Genomic DNA, 23,139 nt, shown 5'->3' with positions numbered 1-23,139 from the left:
CAGAAATTACTTAGAAGTATTTGCACGTTTTCCAAAGTCAAAGTGCCTGTTTACTGTTGCCGCTGCTAGCTCCTCTCATTAATAAAATAAAATTAAGAAAAATTTATAATAGCATATAATATACCATTGACTGAGATAGCAGAGTTCGCTATGTTTAGTAAGGCTAATAATGCCTACATGCATACTACATTCACTCTAATGCGACTTAATTTCAATTTTATACTTTTTTAATAGTTAAAGGAAACATAAATTAATTAAACTTCTTTTATCTTAAAGAAATATAATTGGAAGCTATATTTTTCACACCTAATAGTACATATAAACATAATCAAATCAAATAAATAATACACGTATATACATTACATACAATAGAACATTTGTAAAAAAGCGAGAACAAGCTTTACAAAACATAATTTATGCATAATTTATTACCATATTTAGGGTTAACTGTATAAAGAAACCTCAATAATGACAACTTTAAAGTTTCCCATATAATGAAGCAATGAAAGATTACAAACCCAACTGAACGGCATCATCTCGCAATTAACAACGGCCACCGGTTTTAAAGACCAGATTCGTATTTAGAAATCTACTTCAGCAGGGCCTTACAAATTCAAAACCATTATTCGGTTGAAAGTAATTTCATATACAAATATTGGAATCCGCCTTAAAGTCAAATCTAGACAATATACAAAGTTTCTATTCGAAAGCACTATAGTATGAACGATAGGTTACACAAGGATTTAAAAATGTGGACTGTGGACAAGAAGAAATCTACCAGTATAATAATAGATATCTAAACCGTCACGGTAGTCAGCACAGATAGTTTCTAATTTATCCCTGGAACCTCGACAAATTCGCAGTTATTCAATGGTTCTTATCAAAAGCATCATGGTATGAACGACACAAGGACTTAAAATATCAACACTAACCACTCTTCAAGCATAATGAAGAATAGAACACTAGAATATAGAACACTAATGCATGTTTGTAATCCATCGACTAATGATGACTAATGAGGTTGCAGCAAATAGTTCTCGATATAACTTTAAAAAAAATTTACAGAACTTATAAAATATTTTAAAATAATAAAAGCATTGCATTGGCTTTCTACTTTTTGGGTCAACAAAAAGATTTATCTTATGTAATAAAAATAAATACAAAAATAAATATTTTCTAAATAGATACTTTAAAAAATTTCCATTAAAATTCGATCAGTTCATTTAGAACAACTGCAATATTCCATTTTTATCACAAAGGTTTCTTATATAAATTTTTTTGTGTGTATTGATTATTTTATAAGATAGTGTTAACTTTACGATATATATGTCCAATTTTTGAAACCAGGATGACAAAACTGGATTTTGTTCCCGTATAACGTCAAGAATACCGAAATCTAACTAGAGGCTCTAGATTTTGAGCACCCTAACAGATATGTTCTGTCTAATGCTTACCATAAAAACTATCGAAAAGGCTTTTTCAAGCAAGCTCCTTCTCACTCACAACAATTAGAATTAAAATGAGATTTCGCTCACCTCACTTATCTAATTCCACACCGCCCACCGTGGTGTACCAATCATAATCATAGCCTGCCTTGCTTCACCTTACTTTAAAATCACGAACCAGCTTCTTCCCACTGCATGGCCCGCCCATCGGAGTCTACCAAACGCAAGGATGTTGTGCCTTTTCCGGACAAATTCATTCTCTTTAATGAAAACTAGTTGACCCGCATTCCGGAGTCTATTGAGCACAAGTATAGTCTGCCTTGCTACCGCTTAGCATAAAATTCTCCACAAGTGATTTTCCAAACAAGCTCCTCTTTACTTACACTTACTGTAAGTCCCGCTAACCAAATCTACTGAGTTTTATATTTGTTTGAAGGTACTGTTTGATTCATGATTGTAGCGTCACTAAAAATGTCCTTTCTCACCTATGAAGTCAATATTTCTCCATAAAACTTTTCTTTTGAATGTGGCTAAGCGATCCGAGTGTCATTACCTCACAGGTTTCAGATCCATACATAAATGCTAGTAGGACCATAAACAACCTTATCTTTAAAAACCGAGTTTCAATATATATTTATTAATATATTTTATTTATTTTTAATTTAGCATTAAGTAATACTACATACACTACAAGAATGCGTCCATAGTGTTAATATTTGTGTATACAAAATAATAATAAATGAATGTACATAGATTTGTCTTGATCTCATCAGTAAACAACAGCAACAATATTCACATCGAATTTATTTTAATTTGCATCCACGAATATACAGAAATTCGTTTACTTAAAAGCAGCATGGAATAGCAAGCAAATGCTGAAGTTAATTCCAACAAATTCATATAAATTCAAATCTACGAGTATGTATGTTAGCTTGTATTCAATGAATGCTGCTGAAAACCATGAGATACATTTTATGCACACAATTGGTGCCTTTCGTTTTAGTCACAGCTGCATGCAGCATCAAGAAACCCAAATGCTAGGCTAGATGCAAGTAATCACTTCAAGCAAACAAGTAAGCGAGTCCAACTGAGACTGCTACCCAGTTTGAGCTGAAATCAATGAAGAATAAAGATTTCGCAATATTTATGCGCGTTTTAAAGCGACCAAAGCCGCCAAAGCACAATTATACAGGGTAATTAAAAGGTAATTACAATGAAAACTTAAGTCATCTGCAACTCATCGTCAGTAGTGGATAAGTACAGCTAAAAAGATATAGAGGGTATTTAGTGTATAAAGTGATAATATTGCAAATCATTAAAAAAATTAATAGTATAAACGAACTGATGATGAAAATAAAACCGTTTTAAGTATATAAAATATTTAAGTTAAGTTAAATTATATTACAGATATCTACGGATGTAGAAAGGTAGAATGCTGCGTAATTATTGTAATTATTTTTACACATTTTATTTAATTGCATAAAATGAAATTACAACTTCCGTTAATGATGCATAAAAAGTACGCACAGACATGCGATGTCGAAGTAAAATGGTGCATGAATCGTAAGAAATATCGCTAAGTCAGTCAGTTGAATTAAAGAACTCTTCTGTCGAGGAATTTTTATGATGTGATATAAGTTACACAAAAAGTTTACTAACATATATACATAAGCTGTTTACAAAATAATCGCTTTCTAAATTCGCTTTATTAATATTTTTACATACAATAAAACCTAAATCTACGGAAGAGTACACTGAAAGTTCCTATTTAGGTCTTGTCATCTCATAGCGGTTTTAACCAGTAAAAAACTATTGGATGAAAGTATTACTAAGGATGTGATGTAAACTAACATTATTGAACATTATGAAAACAGAAACCGTAAGTTAGAACCTAAAACAAACTCAAGATGGTTTAAAGTTAAGTATTTAAACTATAGAAAACAACTCAAATTCTTTAACAGAAAACTTTCAATCTACAGAAGCTTTAGACACAAATGCATACTACTGAAATATGTATGCCTCGAATTCGATAAACATAACGACTATCTGGATTATTAAGCAACGATATAGAAGTTTTAAACAAAATAGCATAGTACTGAAATCCAAATGCCTTGAATTCGATAAACATAACGATTACCTGGTTAATCAGGTAACGATAAAATCTATGCATTCTTGGGCCACTTTCCGGATACGGGTAGAAGCACCACCCTGTATTGTTTTGGATTATAACTACTAGCAAGTAGGGTTTGAACTGCAACACACCACCAGAAGTGAAAATCAATATCAGGGATCTAGCTCTCCACAACTATTATTTCCTGGGCGCTCAGTTGATTCAATAAGTAAGGTGGCTGTGATCAAAACCTTAAGTTAAAAAAGAAAAAATTTAACATTTATGCTTCCATTCAATGTAGAATTGCTCTTTGTCAACTAGATAATGTAACCAAAGAACAGCAGAGGTTTAGATGGACTTCACTTCACACGAAGGAGGAAATTATATCCAAGCATGCAACTTTAATTGGCACTGGTGGAATTCTATCCAATGTGGTGTTTATTACCGCATAATCTCAAAACATGTGTTGAAAACCCTAAGCCCTCACGATAGGTAACTACTTAAAACCACAAAGGACTCGTGTCAAAGTTACACAAGGGTACCTAAACAACCTTCATTGGACTGTAGTGCTTCTGTGGGGTATCCAAATATTATATTGTATCAGTCTGATAATAATCAAATATAAATTGTTTGCGAAGTTATGATCATGTTAAAGATTTTACGCAATCTCGACAGCTCATTCAACAACAAAAATGTTAGCAGATTATAGATCAAAAGAAAACTAAATATAGATTATTTATTAATTTCTTAACTGACCCAACTCTTATTAACTGTCATTCAAGTCTAAATAGAACACAATAGACCACAAAGGACACGGTGTACCATATTCTCTTATATTTGGAAATTAATATTGGATCACATGATTAATAAATATATATTTTTGATAGCAGTATACGCTCTAACGGAAGTGTATACTCAGAAAAAAAATTGAAGGTCAGTACAGAATACAGTTCTTAATAGGGAATTGGAAGAAAACTGAAAGAATATAGTTCGAAACAATTATATATAGATAATCGAATAGATTAATTTATTAATTGAGGATTTAATGATAAGAACAAAATTCTTTATAAGTTTACTCTAATTAAACATGGGAGTCCTAGCTAATGTTACAGTAGATATCCCAATATATTTCGGATAATAGTGTAAAAGTAACAGAGTACTTCAGGCGATCGCAAAGAGTATATGCGAAACAAACATAAATAAGGGACATTTTTGGAACATTTGAATCTAACAATTGTTGATAACTTCCTATATGGAACAGTTAACTACAATTAAGTAAAAGATACAGACATTGCTCACAAGTTCACCTATGAATACTGCTTAGAAAACTTTGAATGTGAAAAATGTATACGATACATTAGCTGTCCAACAAGTATACCCATATTGCAGTTTGGATGCCAAGGAATCATTAGATTAGATTAGACAACCATGTAAGTATAATAACCATGTAATTGATTTAATTTTAATTTTTAATTGTACGCCGTATATGAAGTTAAAGAATCTCAAATTGAAAAAAATTTTATGATTTATTGAAGCACAAAATATTTTAAACGTTTAAAATAAAAGGTATCCTAATCCTGGACCTAATTGAGGTTTGATCTTAAGGTTTCCTTGTTAAGAACTGCAGTAATAATAATCAATTTTAGGTATTACCTTAATGAAGCACAACACGCTAAACCTTGTACGCTACCTTGTACGCATCTTTTTCAGTTATATGAGTGTATTTCACTGGAATTGACTATGCTATCATGGATATTACTCGTAATATTATGTAAATCCTATATGGTATTTTCTATACAGAACGCCACATTATCAGATGCCAATAAACCGGTAGAACTTATGCTATGTATTCAAACTACTTGTTGAAATCAAAAATTTAAAAATCTATGCTGAAACGGAATGATAGAATCGCCATCCTGCTTTTCTAAAGATCACTCTGATTACTTCAACGTATGTGATAAATGAGCCCTAGCTACTTATTCAGAGGCCCCTTAAAATAATTTACAAATTAAAAACTTGTCAGGCGATTCGATATAGACATATTGTTAAATAAAGAAAAAAAAATAATTTAAGCACACATCTATTAAGAATATCGTTGTTTAAGAACTGTGCGGAACTAAAAATGGAATTTTTGGGGTGATGTCTAAAATTATTTTAACATTTTAATTTTAATTAATGTAATAGTATACAATTTTTTTAATAATAATTAAAAATTAGATATCATTATGCCCAGTGTAAAAAAAATCGTTAAATAAGAATATGCATATACATATATATACTATTTTAAATAGCATATATAAATTAACCTTTATTTAATAATATGTAAACATTAATAAAATATACAGGCTTCAATAAACATAACTATAATTTTTTATTTTTATATTACTGTTTACAACTCCTCTCGGTTATAACGAACGGGTTGAGTCGGTCCTTTCAAATATCGTTATATCCGATTTTACCTGTGTATTACTCAGACTGTACTAAAAGGTTACAACTTCTATGATTAGCCACTAATTAAGTTCCAGTGGTCAAATCTTCTAATAGATGTACCGATTTATTTTAGTTAATTTATTTAGATATGTACATTTTTCTTTTGTTTTTTTAAATAAAATTATTTGCGCTGTTTAAAAATTTAACTACTTTTTTTAAAAGGGTTCATTGCTATTCTCAGTGTGTTTTATTAACCTCATATTTATTACTAAGAAAAACCTTCGGCACAGATTTGTAATTTGTTGATTCTTTAATGTGCTTTTGTATGTTTAACAATTTTCTGTGAGGCAATTTTTGCACAATGAAGTTTTAAAGCAGCACATCATTAAAAAAAATCAAAGTAAATACAACTAAAAAAATAAACAAAAACTATTCTGTTTGCCTAACCATGGAAACAAAAAGGAAATTAATGAATTTTGCAAAAGCTCGAAATAAAAAACAGAAACAAAAACAATAATATAAGTAAATAAGGCAAGTAAATATATATCAACAATGCCATTAACAATAACAATAACAATTGAAAGAAGGGCGACTTACCACATTTGCTCAAAAAGCGTAAAACTGTAACAACAACAACAGCGATTCCAATAAGAAAAGCTTAAAGGAGCCTGCAGAAAAAATTCACATACATAAAACGAATTTGTTTTTGTAGTTTTGTTTTCTTAACAATGTCGTCTTATTTTAGAATTTGCAAGATTTTTCTGGTGTTTTTTATTTCCAAATTTTATGAATTATTATGTTTGCAAATGTGTATTTAATATTTTTTCATGCACTTAAATTTTAATTGTAGTAACTATTGTAAACACTCTTGGAACTTGAATTTTTTTGTTATACATAATAATGTATATGCACTTAACATTTAAAGTTCGCAGGCGCGACTGCGTGTTCAACAAAAAACCGTTCGCGAAATTATTCACTTAATGTTAGTTTAAATTTTAAAACAATATATAAAATGGAATAAAAGTATGTTACAAATATTCTTTTTATATTTATATTGTGATATAAAATTATTTGTTTACATCAAACAATTTTTTAAATAAAAGTCAAATATATTTAACCGCAAAGCTCGCCGAATACCAAACATACAAGAAAACAGACAAATTCAAACTAACCATTCGGCAGAACAAAATGCACTTGCTAAGCAACTAGTAACACCGAAACAGTGTTGCCATCATTTGAATATAAACAAAGTAAGGGAAATTTTATGGGAATTTATTCCTGTTGTGACTACAACAAAAAAACAATTTCAAATGCAATATAATATACACTACTTATGCTTAAAATCACTATAAAGACTGCCAAATATGTCATAACATTTTGAGATTTATATCATGAGATTTTATAGTTCTCACGTTTTGAGATCATAAAAAAATAATTATCCATTTAGGAAAAACTTGTTTTGTTCAATAAGTCTATATGCTAGAACAATGTTTTTGTAGACCAGAAAAGCATTTAGGCTGTGTGCGAGTTCGAGTAATTTATAAAATTTTTGCAATGGTAATACCTAATTTAGCTAATTTTTACCTAATTTATCGTACTCGAAATTCTGGTAAATACCAACAAAATTTATTATTTTCCTTAATTTGCTATCAATTTACTCGAACGCGCAAACGTCCGTAATGTGTTTTGTAATGACTAGTGTTAGGCTAAGTTGATGCTAAACCAAATGGATGATTTTTTGGGATTTTTTTGCACTGCACACATTTAGACATTTATCAACACGTATCGACACATCACTATATTATCGGCACAACTTAGAATTTCCCTCATTTAGAACGCAACTTAGCCTAACTCGCACACGTCCTAAGTTCAGATTTCACAATTATAATTTAACATCATGTTTCCACTGTACACATTGAGGCAATTTTGCTCAGTAAAGCCGCTAGTGAGAATAATTTACCATATAAAGTATTTTCATGTAAATAAGCTCATTATAACTAAATCAACTGATTTAAGGCGGATAATGTCGAATGCAATCTTCAAAAAAAATTTTCCACAAATTTTAATAAAGTTGAAATTTTGTCAAATGTTTAATATATAAAATGTGAACAAATAAGCTATTTCACAACATAAATGGAAACATAATATAAATAAGAAAATTTATAACAAATTCATAAACATGGTGAGCGACAAACGTTTGTATATAAATAGTTTTTTTTTAAATATTATGTTGTAGAGTTACCAAATACCGACTTAGCGAATAACAAGTTAGCAAGGAAATAATGTCAGATAAAATTTTCATTATATTATAACATTGTTAGTAAAATTTTTTCTTATTTTTATCTTTATTTTCATTCAACTTAATATTAAAAATTTTGACATAAAAAAAATTACAGAACTGTGCTTACGATTTAATAGATTACCATTTTAACGAATGAAGAATTTAGTGTGAGTACTATAAACATATAAACTTTAGTTATATAATAAAAATATCGTTTTATCTTTCAAGTATATTGTTTTTAATATTACCTCTTTGACGATAACTATAAGAGTAGTTCATATATTGGAAACTGATAATTAAAACAATTAATGATATTTTCCTAAGATCTTACAGGTCTTTCGAAAAAGACTGTCTAATATTTTTCATCTAAGTTTTATATCACGTCAAAAATTAAATGCAGTCTTTCCTAGTTTTTTATCACTGCTCTAACTGGTCGAGGGCAAAAGCACACCAATGATTATTGGTTCCTTGAAACTTCTCGAAACTAATAGTATATATAAAATTTTTTTTGTGTGCACCCTAATTAACATATTTGTTTTGCAATTATTAACTTAGATAATAAAATAAATAAAAATGTCTTTAATTATCTGTCGTAGTGGTTTTCGGTGCTATTCAACGTAGCGGTATTCGTTGCCTATACGATATAATACTTACGTTAGATTATTATACTTTAAAGGGTAAACATTTAATTTCAGAAATATCATATTAACATAGTATCCTCATGAACTTATGAATATGAACAAAAATATTTAAATTTTTATTTACGTTTTATCGATTATTTTCGATTTCATCGCTATTGTCATCTCTACTACGCGGGCATTAATGCTTGGGTGGCACAGCTGATTTAAAAATACACGCATTTGGTTAGGTTTCAAAAACTAAATAATGAGTCAATTTGAAAAGAAAGAAATTATTCAAGCAATTCTAATAGCTGACAACAATGTGGAGCAATTTCATCCGTTCTCAAGCGAGAATTCTACAGTAAGTACTTAATAAATTAAATAACTTCTTAATATATATTTCATCATACATTTCAGGCGCTGCTTCCGTTGGTAAATGTGTCTATGATTGATTATGCTCTGGAAGCACTAAACAGAAGCGGTATAGAAGAAGTGTTTGTTTATTCTAGTTTGTATTTACAAAATGTGCGAGATCACATAAAGTACGTAATTTGCTTTATTTAATATCTACACAATTACAACAATTAAAATTATTCCACATTTAGACGAGGAATTGCAACACTCAGCTCTTGGTCAATTAGCATGAGTGTACAAGTTATTGGTGGTGAGGGTTGCCGTTGTTTTGGCGATGCTATGCGTGACTTAGATGCCAAAGCTTTAATTAGAGGCAATTTTATTCTACTTGGCGCCGATACAGTGACAAACGTAGATTTAAGACCAATAATCGAACAACACAAGTAAACTTTGTTTATTTTATATTTATAAATATATAAAAACAAACCATATTGATTTTAGAAAAACTGTTAAATATGACAAGGGTGCTGCAGCGACACTTGTCTTTAAGGAATCATCGACTAATTTGCGTACTGGTAATGAAATCATGATTGCTATGGATGTACAAAACAACCGACTACACCATCATCAACGTTTGCGTCAAGAAAATAAGGAGCGACAATTTGAGGTGCCATTAGAAGTTTTTATTAACAACTCACAAGTTGCTTTATTGCATGATTTACTTGATCCACAAATCGCAATTGGTTCACCAACACTATTGTCGCTTTTCAGTGACAATTTTGATTTTCTAACGCGAGATGATTTTGTACGTGGCATCCTTATTAACGAGGAAATATTAGATAGCCGAATTTATGTGTCTCTACTTGCACGTGATCAGTATGCACGTAAAGTTAATAATTGGCTAAGCTATCAAATTGTTAGTCAGGATATTATTAATCGTTGGGCTTATCCTCTTGTACCAGATATGGGTATACACTGTCTTTCTCAACAGTATCTATTCTTGACAAACAACATATATAAAAGTTCTAATGTAAGCATAACGAAAGCAACATTGTCCGATAATGTTGTGGTACAATCAGGAAGCATTATTGAAGCAGGCGCTTCATTGAAATGTAGTGTAGTTGGTGTTAATTGCAAGATTGGACAAAACTGTAACCTTACGCATGCTTATTTAATGGAAAATGTTACTATTGAAGATGGTTGCACTTTAACGTATTGTTTTATTGGATCTGGAACAATTGTAAAAAATAAGTCACATATAACAGATGGAACTGTGATTGGAAAGGACTGTATAATTCCTGCTAACTCAAAACTTGTAAAAGCTAAAGTAGTGGCAATTGAAAATGAAGAAGGTAATAAATAAATTTTTAACAAAAATTTAATGCATTTTATTTTGTTAACAATTTTTTATATTTACTTAGATACAACTATATCGAAACTTGGCGACAAAGCTTTTATTATTGATGATATACACCAAGAATCAAATGCCAATTGCTCGGATTCTGAGGATGAAGATATTTTACCACAACTTTACGGTACAGCTAAAATGGCAAAATTACCTTTAGTTTATGCAGAAAGCGATTATACGTCCAGCAGCGAAGAGGAGGAATCGCAGCGTGGTTCACCTTTACCTGATGATACAAATAGTAAACAATCCAATTATTTACTTGTCATATACATTTTGTTAATCATTATCGCCATTGGCATACAGTATTTTTATCGGAAGTGATGGATTCATTGGCCAGAGGATTTCAAGAAAAATCAAATCCTGATTTTTTAATATTGGAAATAAATTCATCGAGATACGCCTACAATATGTCGCTTAAAGAAGTTAATTTCTATGTAGTGAAAGCCATTTTCAGTTTGCAGTCAATAAAGGAGCCAACAAATAAAAATATACTTATAGAAATTAATAATGTCCTAAAACAGTTGGGTCCGGTAATGTCAAATTATATTAAAACCGAAGACGCTATGCTTGAATGTCTAAAAGCATTACAGGTAAAATCTAAACACTCGAAATATTTGTTTAAATAAAATTTTTGGTCAAAATATTATATATTTTTTAAAAGTATAAATTTAGTTTATCGTGGAATACTTAATTGAAGAAAGTAAGATTATTTAATATAAAAATTTTTATTCATTTACAGCAAGAAAGTTTTGCTCTATTAAATATAATTTTGGATTTTTATATTTATATATTTTGACCATAAATATTTATTATTAACGAATTTATATTAATTTTATTTTTTAGGATATTTGTGACGAAAATTTGCATGTAAGAGAAAAAATTTCACAAGTTGTACATTTTTTATATGATAAAGACTTTGTTACTGAAAATGCAATTGTTACATGGTACGAGGACATAAACGACGATGAAAACTTGAATCTTAAAAAGAGTCTATCTAAACTAATACAATGGCTCAATCAATCCAGCGATGAAGATGAAAGCGATGATTAATTTTAAATAAAACAATTAATTAATTTATTTTTGTATCGAACAAAGAACTAAATAAATTTAATTTATATTAAAATTATATAAATTAAAACAATGTGTGTTGGAATATTTTATATTTAGAATTTATTTATTTTTTATAATTTATTTAAAATTATATCTAATAATGACAAAATATTTTCGAATAATAATTTTGTTTTTTAACGGGCAATGATTAAATAATGCAGCCATCCGGATGATGACTATAAAATATAGTCGAAATATTGGTTTAAATAAAACCTTTTAAACAATAAAATATTTTTTAAAAAGTGTATTATTGAACTATTGACCAATTAACCCGTTAAAAGACAAAATTATAATATCTAAAAACAAATTCAATATTTTAAATGTAAGGTACTCAAAACAAAGTACCTATATAAAGGTATTGGAATACTAATAAATTGGCATTGTGCCTGGATTTAATGTGTTAACTTACATATATCGATGCTGCTGTGTATAGCACAACTTGATCGTATGTGCTTATCACACACAGATAAATTTGATAAAGGTTTTCGGTTTTCTGTTTTCGATGTTAGATAATGGACTACAACTCATCCATCCAATCGTTCGTATTTTTTAGATACATACAAGTTAAGTATTCGTATTCGTAATTAAAATTTTTTAACACATATAGCAAGGAAGCTAACAGTAGTAACTGGAATGTAAGTGTATCTACGAATAGGAAATCAAAATAAATGTTTAGCAAAACTTGTTACAAAGTGAGGTTCCCTTTTTTTATAGCTTTGGTAACCAAAAAAGAAAATTGTTTCATTTGAAGCAAATATTTACGATGAAAATTTTTCATATAATGATATACTCTGAAAAAAGTACTGTATTTTACGTACAAGAGGCATGATTAGGCAGTACTAACTTAATAATGCAACTCAATCGAAGTGTCACAGTTAATAGTGACTGGAACAGTGCCATAAATAATAATTTAATAATCCTATTTCTACGTAAATATGTTCTGAACCACTTATAGTTTTTTTTACGATAAGAATATGCCATGTGTATATTGGCTTTAGAAATAGATTTGAGGAGTGACATCCTTGTTGTTGTCGCTGCTGAAAGTAATACCAAACTGAATGCTAACCACTTAAAGTGTACAACAGAAGTGGTGCAATAGGATAGGAATGGCAATGTGATGGGGCGTGGGTAAAACGATAGGTAAAATAAGCGTCCTAGATCGTGTGATTTACCATTGACCGTCAATTTTTGTGAAGTATTTGAAGTCATTGGTCTATGTGAATAAGTCAAAGATGATTCCAAAGTTAGAAACAATCATCGAGTAAAGTATTTGTAAGATACAAACTTAAATAGTAGTTCGTTCCAAAAACAAACGGTTTATGTCCAAGAGCCACTCGTTAATCTTTACGACTAAGTGCCGTTCATCAACCCTCTAAGAGATTTTACAAGTAATTGCTCAAATCGCGGTTATTTCCTTGCTTTCATAAAAAGTTCTACTATATATTAGTTATTTTTATTAAAATTTTTATTTATCCAAAAAATTATACAATTTTACAATAGATTTTTTGTAGTTAATTTAAATTCTCATTTATTATTACAGTTCTATTATATCATTTCTTTCTGTTTACAGGAAAAGAAAAAATTAATTGTTTATTTTTCATATTAATTCATTTAACATATTACCATAAAAGACAATTTGAATATTTTTAATATTTCTATATTTTAACAAGTAATTATTAATTATCTCTAATAAAGGTATATAATTGTATTAAAGAGTTATATGGATGCAGCTATTTTAAATTCAGGCGTGAAATGTCAAGATTGTTTTGGAACGTTTCCTATATGTTGTGAGGGTAAATCTATTAACTAAATATATATTTAAAAATTCATTGTCATATAATTTTAATAATCTAATATAATATAATTTTATATATAATTTTTTTTATATTATTATATTTGAAAAATTTAACTCATCATATTTGATATTATCCTAAAGCATTATAATTTTTATTTTATTAAGTATGATTATATATTATTTACAATATTTTTGTGTAATGAAAATCCATAAAAATTAAAACATGTTAAAGTGTTCGATATATTATAAAGATTAGATTAATATTTCCAACATTTCGAATTTGGTTTTTGTTCACATCGATGGCGAAATAATAAAATAATAACATTAGGTTTGAATTTTTATATATATAGATAAATTGTTCATATATGTTGTTAGATAAAGTTTATAGTCAGTATAAATCAAAACCAGTGAACCTTCAGAAATTATAATTATTATATATTATTTTAGTAGCCATATTGTAGTAACATTTGATCTATGCTTTACCAAAAATAACAGATTATATATATATTAATTGTTGATTACTTTTATATTATTTCATTATTTCGTATATTTTATTATTATATTCTTAATTACATGTATTTGATATTAAACATATTATTATATTATATGTTATAGTAAATTATACTATAAAGTGTATTGTATTGTCGAAGAAATTATATTAAATATAATATACAATTATATATTACATATATAATTCCAAAATCAATTTATTATATACTGTGCATAAATGTTCATATTATATATAAATATAGAATGTATATATGAGATATATATATACATAATATATACATGTATAATTACATTTTATATATTTGTAAATTACATTATTTATTTATTTTAAAGCAAATAACATATAGCTCTTCTTTACATGAAATAATCTTTGTAATCCTTCCAAGGGAAATATATTATATTGTATATAAGAAATGAATTGTAATTATTTATATTAGATGACCTATATATTTTTTTTGTATTTTAATTGCTAATTCATACTTCATTCATTTATTCTATATATATGCAGTAAATAATCGGTAGACGAACAAAACTTATTTAATTAAAAATTGGAGTCAGCGAATAAAAAAGGCATTGACAAAGCACTTCATTTATATTTATAATTTGTTTATATATATATATATATTAATATATGTCCAATATACATTTTTACAAAATGAAAAAATATTAGTAAAATATAATAATAATAACAATAAGAAAATATATATTTAATTGCTATTGTTATTATTAGCCAACATTATACTTTGTCCAATTCCTAATCGTATATGGTGTAAATGTATTTTGATATGCTTTTGAAATGTGTCCACATTGATATCTTCAATGGACGATTTTACTTCCTCAATGCAACCTTCCATTATTTTGCTAACCTGGTTGGATTTGCCATCAGCGCCAAGATGAGAAGCAACCAACAAAACAGTAGACAAGTTTTCAATTAGAGTTAAAATTCGTTTATTCTTCAGGATGCCCTGATTGTTCTTTTGTACTGCAAGCTGAGCAGCTTCACGGCATTTTTCCCGTAAGTAAGATGGAGCGAGCATTGCCTGAACTTGCGGGTCCCGCGTTAATTCTGCAGTATATGCTTGTACGTCATTTAGATAATCCTGTATATCTCGATTTAATTTTTCCATAGATATTACGATGGAAGCATAACGTCGTTGAAATTCTTCACTGACTTGCAGAGATGGTTCGGGAAGTTGTTGAGAATCATCAGATAAAGCATTATTATTTATTGGCATTTCTTGTGATATATTAATTTCAGCTTCATTATTCATATTACATAGACGTTGCAGTTTTGTGCGTTTAATTGCAAGTGCACGCTTAAGACGTACTATTGTCTCGAGCAATTTAGCTGGATAACCATTAATACGTTCTCGACCAAATATTTCCGTTTTAAAGGGACTTTCTATTATTTCTTGTGCTAATAGAGGATCACTTTTATTAAGATTCATACTATCGCGTCCGTTACGCATATTTTTTAAAGGTGTCATATTGTTAGCGGCAGAATTTGTTAATACAGTTGAGAGATTTGGTCGGAAATCTTTAGCAATGCTTTGTAGCGGTAACATTTCAAAAAAGTTGTCCGAAGCTATCTCATAATCCGGTATAGAATGTGTTCCTAATCCAGCACGATCGAAGGTTATACGATATAATGATGACAATGAATCGAATGCATCAACCATTCCGCTAAAAATGCCATCTTGTGGCACACGTAGACGTGCAGTTACTCTCGTACCTATTGGTAGGGGAAGCGGTATCTTATGCGGTAGATCACGTACATACTGCATATCTTTTATATCTCCACCTCTACGTGATTGTAAGTAACGTATTTTTTGACGCTTACGTTCCAACTCTCTGCGTTCCTCATCGAGAAATGCCTGTGAACAACGCCGAGGTTTGCCAAGCATTGATCGAATTTTTCTCCACTCAATAAGGTTAAGATTTCTAGTTTGTAGACCAGGAAAATGTTCATTTAAACAAACTTGAAATTCATTTTCATTAAGAAGTAATTGTTTATCAAGAAATGAATAAAACCATTCATAAAAAACCCATTTATGTGCTTTAGGCAGTTTGAGTAAATTACGTAAACGAATACCAAGAAGATGGCCAAGCTTTTTATCAGAGTCATTCTCTTCCTCTATTGTGGCACTTTTCGGTAGCGCCACCTCCTTAGATGGTTTTAATGGCCAAAATAGAGAATTGGATATATAACTGACTTTTGAACTTGTTGGTGAATCATCTAATTTTTTCTTTTTCTCACTTAGTCGCAAGTAGCTTGTAGGCATGGATTTTCGTTTTCTTAAAACTTTAGAAGAAGGAGTTCTTGCTGGAGAAATATTTGTTGCTTTTACTGGTGTTTTTCTTGGAGACAAACTCATTCGTAATGGTTTATCATCATTAATGATGTTATCATCAAAGAATAAACGATTACGTTTACGTATTCTTGCTGGCATCCCACGTGCGTTAAGCATTTGAATTGGTAATGCTGACTGCATCTTTGGTTTTGGTGGTTCTGTACCAACCCTTTGTAAACCAAGTGTTGCTAAGCTGAATGATGGTGGCTCTATGTGTTCATCATCAGAAAACGATGGAGTGATATTTCTTTTATTTTTTTTTCTTGGAGTGTCCGAATATGCTGACATTGTAAATAGATGTTGATAAATAACTGCGAAATAAATAAAAAAAATATTTATATTATATACAAATCTATAATAATTCTGACAATATTTACTAATGGTAAACATATTAAGTAAAACATAAATTATTGTTTAACTTGTTAAATTTTTTATATTTCAACAAGTAATATAATATACATTCACATTTCAAATCGTAATCATATCTTATAAATATATTTAAAAATAATTTGAATTGGCAATTAGTGTGATTGGACTTGATTCCGCTCTTCAAGGAGAGGTTTTGAAATTGATTAGACGAAGTTCCTAGCTTGTTTAATCTTAGTGTAGAAGACAGTGCTGAAATATAAGCAGGTGTGGACCTTCTTAATCTTCCTCATACTCACATTAACAGTAATAGTCTTTTAGAATAATTTCTTCACCGACAATGAACCGTCAGCAAACCTACTTTAAAACTGATATATTAATGATGCATCTCAATGAGATTGCTAGATTTTTAATTATTTAAGATAAATCAGCTTTCAGACGACTGCATATTGTTGATCCTTCCCATCATGTAGTTTCAACAATGATTTGTATTAATTTCCATAAATTCGACATATTTTTGGCATAGTATAATATTTTCCAAATATCTCGGAAATATATGTTAATACAATATATTAAATCGATTTACATTCTAACTGTTCTCTAAGGTTTACTAATAAATATATACATTATGGAAGCTTATGAATTAATGCGCCTGATGAAATTTATCTCCAATATAAAATATAAGAATATAATACCATTTATCAACCGCCAGAAGTGATACACTGCCGATTTAACATTACTTCAGCAAGAATAACTATACCGCCATCAAAACAAAGCAACTAACTATCATGTTATAATGAGGCGATATACATCTCAGTAGTTTAAGTCATTAGATCCACTTAATTTATCGTCCAGAACAATATTCAACTACGTCCATTGTTTTAATAAGTGTAGACAGATCATTGACTTCTAATTAAAAATTAGATAAATTGTGTCCATCTTAAAACATAACAAAATGTTTAATCTTAGTGTCAAGGACATAATTCCAATATTATCGATTGGAACTTCAACTTAGCTAAATCGGCTAAGTTTATTAACACTTAAACCTGCTAAGAAAAGTTTATGCATGTCAATATTTTTATTTTGACTCATGGCTTAAATATTAGTTACCCTCTTCAGTAAGAATAACGTCCAAATTATTTAAACGAAAAAAATAATGATTGCAGCCTTCATACCAATATTAAAAAGGAACAGAAAAACCTATCGACTGGTAGATCACCTGTAATTAACCAATTTAATATACTCAATAAATGACGAGAACCAGCTTTGATTAATCAGTTTTACTGCAATTACTAAATAGTAAAAGAATAACAGCTTCTGATAACTTTAGTGGTTTCAAATATGCAAACCTATAAAATTTACTCAATTAAACATCACAATGTCGATCAGTCAGATCTTATGTAGATGGAAAATAGGATGTTCAAATAGCTTCATCTACGCCCTCATTAGACCCACTTCAAAATCCTATAATTACTTCAAAAAAAGAGCCATAAACATAAAAACACTCGAACAGGGTGTTAATAGTGGCAGATGCGAAAAAATTATTAAGATATTAAAGATTAAGATTGAGAGTGAGCGTGAGTATGGAGAATATGGAAAGGTAAGATTAAAATGTAATCTGTGCCAAAGTTCTAAAATTTTGTGACAGAGGAAGTCAGAAATCAATTGTATATAACGTAATATGCATAGTGGAGTAATGGAACAGATAAACAACGACAATGCAGTATGGGTATAGATCACAAACAGTTAGGTTTACAGGTATAAATGTAATTGATCATATTACTTACTTACAGTTTCTTTTTTAACAATTTTTTTTTAATTATTTAAATATAAACTTAAAGATTTTACGAAACAATATATAGGTATTGTAGTAGTTATTACTTTAACCTTATTTTCTACTAGAAAATACGACAGAATTTCCAAATTGTAGTAAATTGATGTTTTCTATTGTAGATTTTATAATATTTTTAAATAAAAATAGTAGTCTCTTAAGAAGAATTATAAAACTATTTGTTGTCAAATAGTTTTATAATTATTAAATAAAAAAATATCAACAATATACTCGTACATATAATATAATGACTATATAAATATAAATAAATAAATATAGAATTCTAAATAAAATTTTAATTTAAAATGTGATAATTTCATTATATATATAATTTCATTATATATATATATTTCATTATATATATAATTTCATTATATATATAATTTCATTATATATATAATTTCATTATATATATAATTTCATTATATATATAATTTCATTAACAAAATTTTATTATTTATTTTATACCATATTTAATTCTTATTTTACATAAAATAATAATTAATAATAGTCATATTATAAAAAAAATAATTGTGTATATAACAAAATTTAATTCTATAATAAGATTATATGAATTTATTAATAAACTTCTACACTTAATATTTAACACAGTTCAATTCTATATTAATTTATTGATAGAATTCTATGTACAATATAAGTGTATATATAGCATAATTGTTGAAGTTCAAAGTCTAAATTGTTGATGTCTATATACATATTATATAGCCCACTATTTAATGCTAATTTTCTACCAATAATAACGTAAAGAGGATATACAGAACTGAAAAAAAGGATTACTTTGGAACAACTGCTCTCTGTTGTGATAAACCGGTTTAAACTGTTTGGATGTTCCACAATTTGAAAACTTAGAGGATGTCTTAGAAATGAAGCTTTGATTACTAGTTATATTCACACAAAGCGTGGTCATTCTCTAAGTAGCCCACAACAAATCTATATAGAGGTTTGCTCCATTTGGTATTACTGAGTCAGTTTAACCTACCGCTACCTAATTTAATAAAAAAAAAATTATACATATAATGTTATACATATTTAATTCTATATAAATTTATCAGTAAAATTTTGCACCTAATTTTAATATAATTTAGTGCCAATTTATTAATAACATTTACATTATATTAATAGTATATATAACGTTAATTAATTCTAAAACAAAAATATATTAATTTTTTAATATAATTCTGCATATATATTAGTATGCACAATATAATTTAATTCAAAATTTAATTAAATAATTAAAGTTATAAAGTTAAATTATGCAAATACATAATAATAAAAAAAATTTATTAAATATTCGTAGTATTAATAAAAAAAAACAAATATGAGACAAACCGTCGTAGTTGTTCAATATTTTTGAATAAAATTAATACTTTATTGAGGGACAAAAAGTAAGCAGCACAATACAATTTTGTTAAGTTTATATAATTTAATTTTTAAATATTAATATTAAGACAGTAAATAGTAGTTGCGTTTCGTATTAAAGGAATTTTTCGTTTCATTTATTTATTATTGACTTGAATCATATTTAAATATATATTAAAATTTGAATATTAATATAATAATATTCTTAAATGTTAACACAGTAAAATATTTAAAATAATAAAAACAAATTTTATTTATATAACAGTATCATGTATAACAAATATCAATAATAATAATAATAACAGGATTTTCTCTTATAATTACAATAATTATAATAATTTATTTATTTATTTGTTTGTTTGTTTTAGTGTTTTTGTATTCTCTATCTCTCTTATTTTTGTTTATAATTTAATTAAAATACATTATACATTCACATTATATATTGTTTTTCTATTTGTTTAGTTTTCAACTTATGCAAATATATAGTTTACTCATAAGTTTATATATATATATATATGTATAAATATAATTTAATACCGTTAACACTTCTTCTAGCTTGAGCTACCCTAGTACAACTATAACAGACAGTCACTACATTTGTCTAAACATTAAAACGTGTTTCCGATCCATCGGCTAGTAATAAAGTCACCGTACGATTGTTAATCCAGACCAATTTAGCTAAACGCATTGGATTCAAACGTGCTACATCGGGAATAGGTGCAGTCGAGTAACCTTTGGTGCAACGTGTCTGTGATTGTCCCAATCCAAACATGCCAGTGCTTGTTTGCCAAAATGAAAGACGATTTTCACTGCATGAATATGAGACCAGACATTTACCGTCAGGTGAAAATGCTAAGGAAGTAATGGGATGCGTATGTGCTGGAATCATTTGACACTTATTTTGACGCAATTCATAGATGGCCAAATTACCATTATTAGCACCAACCGCAATGCGACGAGTTTGTGCGCAATGTGATATCTGATTGAATTTGCAAATAGAGGGGCAGACCTCTGCCAAACCGCGGCTTTTCAATTCATTATTATCCACGCAATGTAATGTTATATCCATCACTTCTACAAGTAAAGACGCGATTTCGGCTTGCATTTTATCTATTAGCATTTCAACGCACTGTAATATTTCGGATTTTGCTCTATATAACACAGATTGTGTTAGTGGCACATTCACTGCTTGTGTATTTTGTTGCATTGTGTTATAGCGTGCAACTTCCCGTGCCATTGTTGTAATAAATGCAGCTGGCCTTGCTGTTGCAATTAGTCGGAGCGCATGACGTGCAGTACGACAGGCATCCGCTTGTGGAGTGAGTGGTAATTTGTAGTTTAAGTTCGGCACAAATTTACCGTCGCAGGATATCTCCAATAAACCTAGCAATACTTTACTAACATCAAGATAAGGCTCCCATACTGTAAAACCACGTCCCAATAAGTCTATTGCTGCTCGACGTAAAGGTGTATATTGCGGAAGTTTTGCTGAAGGTGGTGCATAGAGTAAATGTGCTAGTGCCATTGAAGTTAGACGTGCTAAATTGTTTGCAATACCAAACGATTCCACAACAGATGATTTACGTCGCTCATTGGTAATACGTTGATGACTAGGAGAATCTTGCGATATATCTTGTCCAAATTCGGCACCTATAACTCCTAACAGTATAACAGCTGTTGTTTGTTTTCTTTTTAATTCAGATAAACTCGAAGGTTTACGAATAATTTCTTCTTCCTCTTCTTCGTAATCCTCCTCTTGATTTTCGCCATTTGTAGCAACACCATTTCCGGTACTATTTTGACCATTAGTACTATTAACATTTTGTGCTGGATTTGCATTCTGTTGCTGTACTATAGGTTCTGAATGCGTATATAGTGGTAAATACTGCGCCCAACTTTCAACAAGTTGCTTACGTCCACGTGGTCCAAGCCGCCTTAATTCACCTAGAAGAATTTGTTGTGCAGCTTCACGAATTTCAATGCAATGATGTTGCCAACGTTTGGCCATCATTTCCACTTGAGGACGTTTAAATTTCTTTGGTTCTAATGCTTCAATTTTTTCAGGTAATTGAAAACAGTGATGAGTTGATAGATCACTCCAACCCTGTTTTATTTGTGAGGTATGCTGAGCAATTAGTTCTTCTCGCTCTTCTTCAGTAGCTAAACTTGAATCAGTACGTTGAGCTAGACGTTGCAGTTTTTTAGCTTTCTCGCTATCAGTTAAGAATGTAGCGGAACTCATTGACATTAGCGTATTTGACATAGCCACTAAAGCTAAGATATGATTTGAAGTTAATGTTGTACTTAATTCCCAATGTAAGAGTGATGTAAATATCGAGGTTAATTGTTCTTGCCTCAATAGATCAGCACGTATATCACGTTTTTTTGAACTGCTTGGTATTGGTAAACCCTCTGGAATTTCATAATTATTTTGCCACGTTGGTAGTAGTAATGACATATAACCGCCTTTTGAAAGCACACCAAATGATATTGGTACCATTGGTCGTAATAAACCTAATTGCGACTCACACACCTTGTCTAAATGACTATCTAGACCCCAGGAATGCAATAATGACAACAATAACTGAGCAACTTCCATAACGTGCGTAACTTCCAATTTTGATGCAATTTTACTTTTAAGATCTTCCTTTTCTTCTTGAGTTTCCACTGCTTTCTGTATACTTTCCACTTTTGCTTGAACTTTCTTTTCCACAATTTCAGTTTTTTCTTTAAATTTTTGTACAATTCCATGTTTATCTTTATCTTTTAGAATTTTTTCCATATCTCCGGCTTTGTTTTTCACTATGCCAAAAAAGTCACTTATCTTCTTGGAAGCATCTAAGTGAGCTGCTTTATCCTTAGGATTCGCCAATACAACTCCAAGAGCTTCTAAATCAGCGGGTGTCATTTTAGCATATTCCTCACTATGTAATTCAAATATAAGACCTTCGATATCAAAAAATAATATATGACTTTCAGCATCTTTGGGATTTGTACGTAAACCTTGTATAGTTAGCGGATTACTTCGATGTTTCATTAAGAAATCAAAATTTCCTTGATTATGTCCTTGTAATTGTTGCAATTGATGTATACCTCTTTGCGTAGCATGTCGTATAGCATTCATATTACGTGATTTAATGCCACGAAA

The 23,139-nt window shown here is 29.2% G+C and overlaps 3 protein-coding genes across 3 annotated transcripts; 1 reads left to right on the top strand and 2 right to left on the bottom strand.

The window, feature by feature from the left end:
• Positions 1–8,359: 8,359 nt before the first annotated feature.
• On the top strand, positions 8,360–11,737 carry LOC119670336 (translation initiation factor eIF-2B subunit epsilon). The gene is made up of 8 exons (XM_038080562.1): positions 8,360–8,433; positions 9,106–9,247; positions 9,304–9,428; positions 9,492–9,683; positions 9,742–10,592; positions 10,662–10,886; positions 10,952–11,238; positions 11,492–11,737. The coding sequence occupies exons 2-8, from the start codon at positions 9,152–9,154 to the stop codon at positions 11,696–11,698; spliced, it is 1,983 nt and encodes a 660-aa protein (XP_037936490.1). The 5' UTR covers positions 8,360–8,433; positions 9,106–9,151; the 3' UTR covers positions 11,699–11,737.
• A 3,033-nt stretch (positions 11,738–14,770) lies between these two features.
• On the bottom strand, positions 14,771–16,721 carry LOC119666771 (protein lin-9 homolog). The gene has a single exon (XM_038076053.1). It carries the CDS (start codon positions 16,700–16,702, stop codon positions 14,771–14,773), a length of 1,932 nt encoding a protein of 643 aa, XP_037931981.1. The 5' UTR covers positions 16,703–16,721.
• Positions 16,722–20,454: 3,733 nt separating this feature from the next.
• LOC119666770 (WD repeat-containing protein 7-like) lies at positions 20,455–23,139 on the bottom strand (the record flags this gene model as incomplete). Its single annotated transcript, XM_038076052.1, has 1 exon — positions 20,455–23,139. A coding segment is annotated over one exon (2,547 nt), but the record flags the coding sequence as incomplete, so codon positions are not given.

The sequence above is a fragment of the Teleopsis dalmanni genome, chromosome 1, assembly GCF_002237135.1.
Source record: "Teleopsis dalmanni isolate 2A chromosome 1, ASM223713v2, whole genome shotgun sequence".
NCBI classification, from domain to species: Eukaryota; Metazoa; Arthropoda; class Insecta; order Diptera; family Diopsidae; genus Teleopsis; species Teleopsis dalmanni.
The sequence above is the reverse complement of the archived record's forward strand: the minus strand, read 5'-3'. Positions and strand labels throughout refer to the sequence as shown.

Excerpts from the sequence above, each read along its gene's own strand:
- LOC119670336 (XM_038080562.1), top strand. The coding sequence starts at position 9,152 with ATGAGTCAATTTGAAAAGAAAGAAATTATTCAAGCAATTCTAATAGCT. Across the intron at positions 9,248-9,303 it reads TCTCAAGCGAGAATTCTACA|GCGCTGCTTCCGTTGGTAAA; the intron begins GTAAGTACTTAA and ends CATACATTTCAG. Across the intron at positions 11,239-11,491 it reads AATGTCTAAAAGCATTACAG|GATATTTGTGACGAAAATTT; the intron begins GTAAAATCTAAA and ends TTTATTTTTTAG.
- LOC119666771 (XM_038076053.1), bottom strand. The coding sequence starts at position 16,702 with ATGTCAGCATATTCGGACACTCCAAGAAAAAAAAATAAAAGAAATATC.